General features: G+C 35.9%; 1 protein-coding gene across 1 annotated transcript in view; it reads right to left on the reverse strand.

Moving 5' to 3' along the window:
* AGPS (alkylglycerone phosphate synthase) overlaps window positions 1–12,299 on the reverse strand; it is a 151,400-nt gene that overhangs the window by 35,992 nt on the left and 103,109 nt on the right. Inside the window, exons 15-17 of the mRNA XM_020991046.2 lie at window positions 11,705–11,774; window positions 9,214–9,275; window positions 376–465 (exon numbers count right to left, since the gene is read on the reverse strand). Of these exons, the coding sequence (XP_020846705.1) occupies window positions 376–465; window positions 9,214–9,275; window positions 11,705–11,774 (222 nt within the window). The remainder of the gene's footprint in view (window positions 1–375; window positions 466–9,213; window positions 9,276–11,704; window positions 11,775–12,299) is intronic.

The following is a 12,299-nucleotide window of genomic DNA, read 5'->3' on the forward strand; positions in this document are numbered from 1 at the left end:
TATCTGCAAAGAAAAAAATTTCTGTTGGCTGCATAGTCAACTTCCAGTTACTATCTATAGTATGTGAACTGTTCTCACTGTCAGGAAGAGGACAAAATCATGGCCCTGACTTCAATGGCAAGATTTCTTGCTGCTATTATATTACTAACCTGGGCTACAGCTCCATTTTGCTGTCCAGGAAGTTTAGGGCCAAAGAAACAATGAGACATCCTGGTCCTGAACTGAATGAATGATAGTCGAGATAGGAAAGCATGCCAAGCAAAGTGGCACTGAGGGCTCTAAACAGAGGGGCAAATTATGCTTCCCTTCCACTGGCAAAAATAATATTGAATTGACTGGCTAGACAAAAGGATTAAAGAATAAGAAAAAACTTACCTGCAAGTAGAAAGAGGCGCAAACTGGACACCTTTCTCTTTGCACTCTCTTGCTATTCTTTCCTTTACATTTCTACAGAGATCTATAACCCTGAAAAGAAGCATAATTACAAAAAAACTTAAGTTTTCTAACTAATGGCAGAAATTCACATAAAGGATGATTAAGTCGGCAAGCTTTCAACTGGAAGTCTCTTTAGCAGAACTCTATACCATGATAATCCTAAGATACTATAAGTTTCTGAAATACTTTCTTAATCAAGGAAAGAAAAATTATGTTCAACATAATTTTGTTAAGCATATTATGTTACACTTTGATGGATCTGATTGTATCAATGCAAGTAATTCCTTCAATGGCACAGATTTCAAGCCATCATTCTCCATAATTCTTGCCCATGTACTCCTACAAATTTGCTTCTGGGGAAAAGGGGAAATCTTCTAGATCTCTTGACATTTTGAAGAAACAAAAAAGAACCAAGGGTCTCCACTGGTTATTCCTCATTCTTACTATATGATTAGCTCACTTCCTTTTCCTATCTTCCTATCTATCTATCTCTATTATACTTTCTCTTGTTCAATTTTTCACTGGGCTTACGAGAAAAGGGGTCTGGGCTTCCTGACTGACCAGTAATATATTACAGCCTATTTATCCCCACCTTTTCACTGTCCTTGAGTGACACTCAGCTGTAATTCTTCAAAACAACCACTACGATACCACTAGAAAAATACCTGTGTTAAAAATGTGGACCTTCGTTTCTAGGAGAAACTTAAGAGTCATTAAAAGCACTGCAGTTTCTAAGAGGCAGTATATAGTTCACTCTCTACCTCTTACTTAATTCCAGGCCTAGTTCACTGTGTATTCTCAGCAGCTGTCCAAAACCTGTACACTAATAGACCAGCTATATGAGCTGTCCTCTCAACTGTGTATCAAAGTCTGAGCAAGTCATTCTTCATCTGCTTACTTTTTTTTAATGTGGATAATTAGGCTAAACGAACCCTTTTGAACGCTTGTGGATTTCACTTAGATGTTCTGAAATATTCTAAGGTTGGATGCCATCAGCAAAATGTCATCCACATACAGGATTATTGAGAAGATCTCACCATAGGAAATCCTCTCCCATTTGGACTTTGTGCTATATATACATCCAGGGCCATCTCCAGTAGTCCTGATCTGTATCTAGCCACTGGACTCGGATAGCTATGGAGGCGAAAGTGAGGCTGGCAACTTTGCACAGCCCTCCCTCACTCAAATCCAATTCACTTGCATGTCATGGCATCATCTCTCTGATGTCACTCTTTGAGAAGAAAGGACAAACAACAATAGCCATAGCAGCAAGAATTTGTGGCACGTTATGTAGTTCCCTGTTTTATACTTTGTTTACTTTTAATAATCTAAGGCTTCTTCAAAATCATCTGTTGTTACAACTTTCAAGCAATATGATTGATACGTGTGTGTGTGTGAGAGAGTGAGAGAGAGAGAGAGAGAGAGAGAGAGAGAGAGAGAGAGAGAGAGAAATACATTTTATAGTCAACAAAAAAATAAGCACAGTGCCATCTTGTATTTTCTATCATCCCTTAGGTAATTGTGTAACAGTGAAAATGTGGTCTGGTGTAGATTTAAAAAGCCTTCCTGTTTCCTTGTCGTAACTTCACTGAGGATGAAGATTATCCTCATAAAGATTTTGTAGGGATGAGATAGTAGGTATACTGGTCCTAATTACGATATTTTCTCATTTGCCTATGTGGTGATAAGGTTCACCACTTTTTCAAATGTTTGATATCTTACTCACTTTCATATATCTTGAAAACTGTGCTGGTTCCAGCAAGAATACCCTACGTATAATTTTGTTCCAGTCCATCTGATTCTTCCCATTTCTATTTTCTTTAGCATAATTTCTAATTCTTCATTAAGTACACAGATTGGAAACTATGATTCTAAAGTCCAAATGTGAGAGCTTCATGGTTATCAATGCAGAAAACAAGTATTTTATAGAAAGCTTGAGAGATTTTTTTTTCCGTTTTGCACCTTTTTGTTGTCTTCTTTTAAGCATTTGTATCATAACTCTTTGAAATTTGGCAATCTATTTAGCATATGTAGCAATTATCTCTTAACCATTAACCAGAGCATCTGATGAGCTAAAAGTCTTCTTACACCTTGCATCTCTCCATTTACTCTTCAATCCAGTGACATTGGTCTCTTTGCTGTCCCTCAAATAAGACACTCTATCCTCTCACCTTGGGCCATTTTCTCTATCACACACGCCTAGCTCTTCTCCTCATCATCTCCACCTCTTGACTTCCTTCAAATCCCAGCTAAAATCCCACCCTTTACAGGAATCTTTCTCAAATCACTCTTAATTCTAGTGTCTTCCTTCTGTTGAACATTTCCTATTTATCCTGTATATAGAGTGTACATAGTTGTTTGTATGTTTTCCCCATTAGATTGTGACCTCTGTGAGAGAAGGGATTGTCTTTTGTCTTTTTTTATCCCCAGTGCTGAGTTCAATGCCTGGCACATAATAGGTACTTAATAAATGCATACTGACTGGTGGCAAGAAGTCATTCTCTGACACCTCCAAGTACAAAGTATTCACTCTAATTCTATAATGTGCACCATACATATTCATACCTACGCTAGTTTTCCTAACAGAAACCTGCAAGAACATTGTTTAAAAAAACAATAACACATTTTTATAATAAAATGCAATTCTACATTTTCTGTACTAATTAAAACAAAAAGCCTTCTCTCATGAATTCTCATAGAGAATACTACTATTCTGTTTGGATACTTTTGATCTTGCTATCACCTACAAATGTACCACCTCCATATTCAAGAATTCCAAAATTCCCTTATCCAATCATAACCTATTGGCTTTTTACCTCCCCCTCTTCCTTCCTTTACAAAACCTTACTATTCACCTGCATCATAACAGAAAACCCTTTAACTCCCCTTATTCTTTCCCCAGACAATCTTCCCTGTACTAGCCACTCTCTTATCTTTCCCCCATCTTGATTCCTTGGTGAACTAATTCAACTATACACTTCTCTTGACTTATTAGACCCCTTATCACATCACCAATTATACCCTGCCAAGCCTCAGACTTGGATTGCTCCCACCATTCAATGCCCTCATCCCTATTCAAGTGCTACTGAACAAAGGTGGAGAAAATCATAAAACCATTCTGACTGGGTCCACTACAAATTTACGTTACACAACCTCAACTGGGCCCTCACTGCTGCTAGGCAATACTTCTATACCTCCCTTGTTGATTCACTAGCCCACACTCCACAGCAGCTCTTCAAACTCTTTTCATCCCTCATCAAACCTCCCATTCCTTCCTTCCCCACTCTTGGCTGAGAACCTTGCCTCGTATTTTACAGAAAAAACTGAGGCCATTCACCAAGACATTTCTCTTCTCCCCTCATCACTCAGGAGCTTTCTACCACTATCTCCTCCTTTGCTGGTCTCACATGATGAAGTGGCCTTACTCCTTACCAAGGCTAACCTCTATACCTGCTCAAGGATCCCAATTCTATCTCATCTGTTCCAAACAGAATGTCCCCTCTGTCATTTCCACTCTTTCACTCTTTTCAATTTCTCCCTATCTACTGGATCATTTTCCAACTTGCCATCTTGAAAAAAATCCCTAACTTGATCTTCTACTCCCATTATCATCCTGTATCACTTCTGCCCTTTGTAGCTAAACTCTTCAAAATGGCCATCCAGAATAGGTGCCCCCACTTCCTCTCATCTCACTCTCTCCTTAACCTCTTGAACGCAGCTTTCAACTTCCAAATCTATACTACCCTTAAATTCTCTCTCCTGAACTTCAGTCATGCATTGCCAACTGCCTGTTAGAAATCTTTACCTCAATGTCTCAATGGCATATCAAACTCATTATTTTCCAGAGGAACTCATCCCCCTTCAACTTCTCCAAATCTTCTGCTTCTCATTTTGCTATCTCTTTTGGGGGCACTACTATTCTTCTAGACACCCATGTCTACAATCCTGAGTCATCATTGGCTTTCCACTCTCCCTCCTATTAGGTCATCAACATCTCTCACATCTGTCTTATTCTTACCACTTATATTTTTAACTACTGAAATAGCCTTTCTAATTGGTCTATACGCTTTGACTCTGTCTCCAATCAATTCTACACAGAGCTACCAAAATAACCTTCTTAAAACATATGTAGAACTAAAGCATTATAATAAACCCCACAGATAAAAAATAAGTCAAAACTTTTAATTTCAAAAATAATCTTAAAGTCTTGTGGTAGAAGCTGCATTGTGGTGTTCCAGTTTTAATCCGATCTCCCATTTTGAGGGAGATGGTCCAGAAAAAAATGTTTTTTTAAAAAATGAACTCTATATTAATTACTTCAAAAGTAACAAAATTCTATCCTCTTTGGCTATAAAAAAGAATGGATAATACTTGTGCATCACTTTAAGGTCTGACAACTGTTTTTTATACATTACATGATATGATCTTCACTACAATCCTTCAAGGTAAGCACTACTACAGGTATTATAATCCTCATTTTACAGCTAAAGAAACTGAGGTTCAGAGTTTAAATGGCCTGGCCACAGTCACAGAGACAGTGAATTACGTAAAAGTCACACATCAACATTCATTTCATTCTAGTTTACAAAGAATTCTAAGGAATTTTCCTTTACTTAAAAAAATAATCCTACTAATAATTATATTGATTTTTAAATTCTAATAGTTTCGCATCAAGATTGGACATCTACTGTTCAATACAGAGAAAAATACCCACTTAAAGAGTGAACCAACCTTTCTGGTTAATGTTAGACATCAACGTATTGTTCAAAGTTATAATGTACACTTAAAAAAGCTACATGCTTTGTTTTACCTGCAAATAAAAATCTTGCTTCCCACTTCCCTACAGATGGCCTGTAGAGGTCATCTATAACTCGCTTCTCCTCACTCCCACTCCCTCTTTAACAATGACTCAGACCTTGGATTGAAAATACCCTAACAAGTCAAGTATTTGATTTAAGAGCCACAAGAATTTTGTAAAGATTCTAAACTGAATAGAAAAAAAAAGATACATTTAGTCTAAATTGAATTAATCTAGTCCAACTCCTTAATTTTACAGATGGGGAACTGAGGCCAGAGAGGTTAAGTATTTGCCCAAAGTCATGTAACTAATTAGCAGATAGAATTTTAATACAGATCCTCTAATTCAAAATATACCATGTTGCCTCTCACTTCAAGGATGCATGTGCAGGGCAGAATACTAACCTGGGAATCAGAAGGACTGGGTTTCAATGGGCAACTCATGAGTAAAGAAAATTCATTTCTCAAAGACAATTCAATTACAAAACAAATGGATTAGACTATACGATCTCAAGGAGTAGCTAGGTAATTCAGTGGAAAGGATGCCAGGCCTAGAGGGAGGAAGACTCATATTACTTTGTTCAAATCCAGCCTCAGCCTCAGCTGTGTGACCCTGGGCAAGTCACCTATCTACCTCAGTTCCTCATCTGTAAAATGAGGCAGAGAAGGAAATGGCAACTCACTCCAGCATCTTTGCCAAGAAAATCCCAAATGTGGTCACCAAGAGTTGGACATGACTAAAATGACTCAACAACTACAACAGGAGCCTCTGAGGGTCCAAGTGGATAGAAAAAGGATCATTAATACTGAGGAGCAGGATTAAGGGCTGTACCTAGCAACATGGATCAACTAACAACAATAATAAATTAAGACTAATGATGGTGATACCAATCCCTAATGTTGATACAGGTTTACAGAGGGTTTTTTTGCACATAATACGAGCTAAGTAGAAAAGGCAGTATTATCCTCATTTTATAGATGGAGAAATTGAGGCCAGCCAACTCCTAATTGCCCCTTTGGCTGGGCTCTTGTGGGCTTCACTGTGTTGCCCAGGAACATCATCCTCCTACAACATCACCTTCCCCCATGATATAAGCACACCTCCTCAGGCCTCCATCTGTGGACAGGGGAGAACTCCTCCCAGATTGGTTAAGAAGGGTGCCCTGGCCAACCATCTCTTCATTTCTCACCAGTCTACACTCCTCTAGACCTCATCATGCCCCTTGCTGATAACCCTTCCCTCTGATGTCTTTTCAGCTTCTTTTGATGTCTTGTCTCCCCTATTTGATTATGAGCTCCTCAAGGGCAGGGACTGTCTTTTGCCTTTTTTTTTTATCCCCATAGCTTAGTATGGTTCCTGGTTCACCATGGGTGCTTGTCAAATGTTAACAGACTTACGGAGATCCCAATGTCAATATATGGAAAAGTAAAGATTTAAACCTAGGTCCAAGACTAGTAGTGTTCTTTTCCACCCCACTCCCTCTAGTGAAGTACTAGAATAGTCCTGAAAGGAAGAATATGATCATCACATGTAGGGAAAAACCCAGGGTGGTAACAAAGGGAAGAAGAAAATCTCCCCTTCCTAGTTGTGGATGTCATAAGGAAACGAACAGGGTAAAGTCTCTAAAAAAAGAAGAAAGGAAAAGAATTAAGGTAGTACCTCTCAGTTAAAAAGGAGAAAACAAATTGACCACTGAAGGGAACTCAGGTTTTTTTAGTCTACCCCCTCATTTTATGGATTGGGAAGCAAAGTCCCAAAGGGACTGAGAGGTTTGACTAAATGGAACCAGGGTCAAAGGCAGGTCCTCTGACTCCGTATCTAAGACAGTTTCCACTGTACTACAAGGCTGGCAGCTCCTTACTACCATAATCTTGAACACAATTAAGCCTTGATAAGGTTTCCTGTAGTGTTTACTTGCTTGTAGTACCTATCTCACAGAGGGGCTGTGAGGATAAAAGAAAGTATATTATGTAAACTCTGTGTTTTGCCTATGAGCTGCTTGGGATTTGTATCTTTCTCTAATATTTGAAAGGATTATCACCTGGAAGAGGCCTCCAGGACAAAAATAGAAGGAATGAGTTTTAAGAAGCTATCCAAAAGCGGAATGGACTGTTTCACTTCACTGAAGATCCTCAAGAAAAATACAGACAATCATAATCCACAAATAATCCAACAACCTCATTTTAACTATTTCAGACTATTTTCTCAAGTTTTTAAAAATCAAAGCCACTAATAAGGAGCCAAAAAATATCTAATGTAGAAGAATGCCATTTATCTACCCTAACTGCTTATCAAGGATGAATTCATTCTCATCTCTGGTGGAATCTTCTGTTTCTATTAGTAAAAAAAAAGTATGTTCACTTGGTGTTTTTATACTTATGTCAAAGTTTTCCACTAAGGTTGTTTTAAGTCTAATTCTGGGTTTTTATTCTGAGTCAACAAAATGATAGGATTATACATTCACAGATTTGGAACTAGAACAGATCTTAAGAGGTCATCTAATCCAATGCTCTGATTTTACAGAGCAGGGTCACGAAACCTAGAGAGGTGTAACCTGTCCCAAGTCATCTAAGTAGTAAAAAGCAAGACTGACTAAGCTTGGTCCTCTAATGCCAAGCTGAGCAAGCACTCTTTTCACTGCAATACAATGCTTCTCCCAATTCTTAATTCACATTTTGAAGATAATACTGTACATCTGTAGTACCAAGAAACCAAAAGGAGTTTATTTTTTTTTAATTCTCATAAAAACATATTGTACAGGCAAGGTAACAAAGATACAGAGAAGCTAAATGACTTTCCAAAAATAATGCCCAAAGGGAAACATTAAAAAAAAATTCTATTAGTTATACTATCAAAATATAGGTTGAAAAGAACATATTTTCAAATGTTTTGGCTGTTAAAACTCTCTACAAAAATCTGGCCTCCAACTTACCTTTCCATCCTTATTTCACAAAACTCCCCTTCTTACATACATAATAAAGTTAAACTACTAAAAATTTTGAGTTACTACTTATTGTAGAATCAGAACTAGAAGGTAGAAATTATATAGAGCTAGAAGGAAAAGGAAATATAGACAAATCTAACACAGAGAAGAACAATTTATATTAAATATAAGTATAAAATACATAGTATTTCCAAGCCTAGGTCATGTTAACACACAGAAAACTGAGGTTCAGAAAGCTAAAGTGACTTACCCAAAGGTCATATGGTAAATTCTAGACTAAAGTTCTAGAATTTGATAAATGAACTATTTGTATTTATTGAATAGCTGAGTCTCCCCCCTCACCTCATTAAGCATAGTAGCAAATAAGATGCATTAAATTGTCTTCTGCTGCTGTTGTTATTGTTGTTCAATCGTTCAGTTGCATCCAACTTTTTGTGACCCCATATACCAAGCGTGCCAATGCTGTCCATGGGATTTTCTTAGCAAAGATACTGGAGTGGTTTACCATTTCCTTCTCCAGTGGATTAAGGCAAACAGAGGCTAAGTGACTTCCTCAGGGTCACACAGTTACTAAGTGTCTCGGGCCAGATTTGAGCTCAGGTCTTCCTGACTCTAAGCGCACAGCTCTATCCACTAAGCCACCCTAGCTGCCTCATAAGCTATCTTGTAGGGACTCTAAATTATTAAAGTTATATAAATTATTTGAAGGATCTTATTCTGAAGCTTTCAAAAAATTGCTAAGAAACAAAAAATATGTACATGCAAAAATTATACCTAAAAGTAAGATTTTTCTACAAGTTCTGACTAACCATTAACTTACACAATCTTGATGTCACTGAAAGAATTAAAAATTTCTCATTTCTTGGATTCTTCATACCTCCTAGAAAAGCTTTTTTAAACTAATTTCTTTAATTAGGAAACTAAAATCCTGAAGAGTATGACTAAGATACATCATATAATCCTCAACAATTCTGACAAGACCTTTACAAATGTATTCAAATGCATGATTTACTTTTAAAGCATTTTAATATTTTACCTATCCCAAGGAGCAGAAGTCTCAAAGGATTCTCCCATTATATAGAATTCCAAGCCCAGGTCCTGTTAACATACACATTAAAAAAAAAAAGAATATTAATTGCCTGTAATTTATGCCATAGGCCTAGTTCTAATCGTAGGCTAATAGTTACTATCTATGCCATTACAGCACTGGGAAACACACAAATTTTGTTATTTCTGGAAAACCATCAAGCAGTCTTAATCCAACTCCCAGCAGCCAAGCAGCCACACTAGCAGAACACTAGCTGGCACCCCTTTATCAGATGAAAAGGATAAGGTCATTTGCAGCTTAGACTACTGTTAACATGTCTCAGCTGCACCTATTTTATTGTTGTAAAGGTTTCAGTTTCCAGGACTTTGAATCCATCACTATATGAAAATATTAAATCTGCTTAAAAAACCTTTTAGTCAATCAAGTCAAAGCTTAAAGATCACACAAAGTTTAAAATGTGGAGAGAAGATAGACAAAGGAAAGTCAATGGAGATGGAGGCTGTGATTTAACTGTATTTATGAAATTGACCTCATTTTTCTGATGCAAAACCATTTTTTACACCTTCAACAGATAATTAATTTCTATGTTGCAAAATGAAAAAAATTTTTGGCAGGTTTTCCTTCCTTAATTGCATGACTTTAATAAAATTTACATACTTCAAACTGACTGCTAGCTATTATTTAGTTCTTAGGGTATATGATTATAAAAGAGCAATCAAGATAGTATGAGTTTCCTCATACAGTTAAAGAAAGCAGTATTGAGTACTTCCCTCAAAAAACTTTTGAAATAGAAAAGTGAAGTTAGAAAAAAATTTTAAAGAGTTCAAAATTTTAGCTGTTCATAAATTAATTTTTAAAATTCTTTAACTCACATATAAGAATTATTGCAAAATAAAAACTGTTAAAAGTTCATTATAGCCCCAGAACTAAAGAAAGAAATCTGGCTGAGTTAAAAAAAAAATCAAGACATAAAAGAAAAAATATTTATCCAGAGCCAAGCATTCACATAAACAAGTTACAGCTGAGTATCCAAGTTAATAGGGTTAATGAGACATTGAGGAAACAGAAATCCATAATAAAGGATGTAGAAAATTACAAAAAATTAAAAGCACAATTTCGTGACCAGAAACCCTATAGCAAAAGATCAACCTTTAAGTCAAATAACTTCTAGTTATTTTAGTGGTGACTCATGTATATGAAGTCTGTCATTCTTAGAAAAACACTAATGAAATGAAAGGAAATGGTAGGTGAAAAATAATAACTACTTGAAAAGAAGGGTTATATTTCTTAGTTTTAAGTCACAAAACAACAAAAAAGCAACACTACTTCCCCAACATTTAAAAAAAAAATCTAAGGCATCACACTGAAAAACAAATATCTTGAGTATTACTAAAAGGAAAAGGAAAAACAAATAATCAAAGGGGTTGATTTTAGAGCAATTTTGGGAAAGAAGAGAAAGCCTTTTTTTCCTGCAAGCACTTTCCTAAAGAAAAACAGATTAGAAAGAGACTGACTACTACACAAAAAAACAAGGATCAAGGACAATGTCTCGACCAAAAGTTCAAAAGAAATCAATATGAAGCATCAGATAGGAGGGCATTGCACATAATTCACAGCAGCTACCATACAAGTGGGAAAGACTCAAAAGAAAAACAAAGCATGCAATTATAAATACAAAACAAAACAGAACACGTGAAGTGTCTTTATTCACACACAATTATTAATCTCATGGTCAGCAATCACTAAAAGAGTAAATCAACTAGAGAACTGTTGTTAAAGCTGCAATCTGAAAGAGAAGAACACTACACTCCTGAGTTCAGAATAATCAATCTCCTTGTACTGTGAATTAGGGTAGCTTTATGACAAAATATTAAACTCATCATGAGATAACAAATTTCTAGTTTGCATTAATAGTATCAGAACATATAAAATAACTGATTCTTAAAAACAAAGTTTAATACATTGATTGTACATCACTAAGAAAGGAAGACACCCTCATTATCCACTCAGATATTCACTAAAAATTATGCCTTCCATTAATCATTTTCATTTACAAGCTTTTTATCAACATTCCCAAGACTGCTTTAAGTTAGTCACAAATGATTCCAATTTTTAACCTGAAATAAGCCAATGTCATTTTTAATAGATAATTTTAAGACAGTATTTAATATATTTAAAATAGGTTAAAGGATTAGGTTAGCTAGGTACAATAAGATAATCTGTTAAACAATGGTCTGCAGAACCTTCTATTTAAAACTGAAGTCCAGTATAACGATAACCAATATGATAAATAAGAAGCTCAAAAACAGAGGAAAATGAAAAGCACAATAAATAAAGAATAACTTTCATCAAAAGTTAGGGAAAAAGATAGATTTTGCTATACCTGAGTTGCATTACTGCATAAGCTACAGTGAGTGATTGGGGGGTTGAGGAGAGGTGGATTTTACAACAGGCCATAGATCAACAAAAGGTGACTTACCCGAAGATATGCAATGACATAAGTCAGCAAATAACCTCTCTGTCCATTGTCTTCTCCAGCTGCCAAACCCCTGTAAGAGTAAATTATTCATATGCAATTTATAAATGAACTACATATATTTTATTTATAATTTTATTTATATATTTATGGCCTGATCCATTATTTTATTAATATAAGGAACTCCCAGTGAGGAAACTTGCTTTCTCAATGCAAATCTGTGCCTCCTCTACAACTTCTAGTGTAGCAGTGAGTCAGAGGAATAGAGCATGATTAATGGAAGTTTATTGGTAAACTTTTAGATCTTATTTTTAGTCATTAATTTCAACCTCCTCTCCATTCCCATAAATAACAAATTCATAAAAAACAGTAAGGCTGAACAGACTCCTTTGAGTTTACTAATCCTTTTCCCCAACCCTACTTTTAGAAACAGATTTTTATTTTAAGTCAGCAAAGGGAAAAAATGAATGAAGAACAAGGAGCCTGCCTAATCGCTATCTTACATAATTATTTTTTGGTATTCAAGTTATCCATATACAAATACTGATCATCTAAGGGCACCACATACATTTATTCATTCATCAGGTATTCACTGACC

The sequence above is a fragment of the Phascolarctos cinereus genome, unplaced genomic scaffold, assembly GCF_003287225.1.
Source record: "Phascolarctos cinereus isolate Bilbo 61053 unplaced genomic scaffold, phaCin_HiC Scaffold_726;HRSCAF=1367, whole genome shotgun sequence".
Classification (NCBI taxonomy): Eukaryota; Metazoa; Chordata; class Mammalia; order Diprotodontia; family Phascolarctidae; genus Phascolarctos; species Phascolarctos cinereus.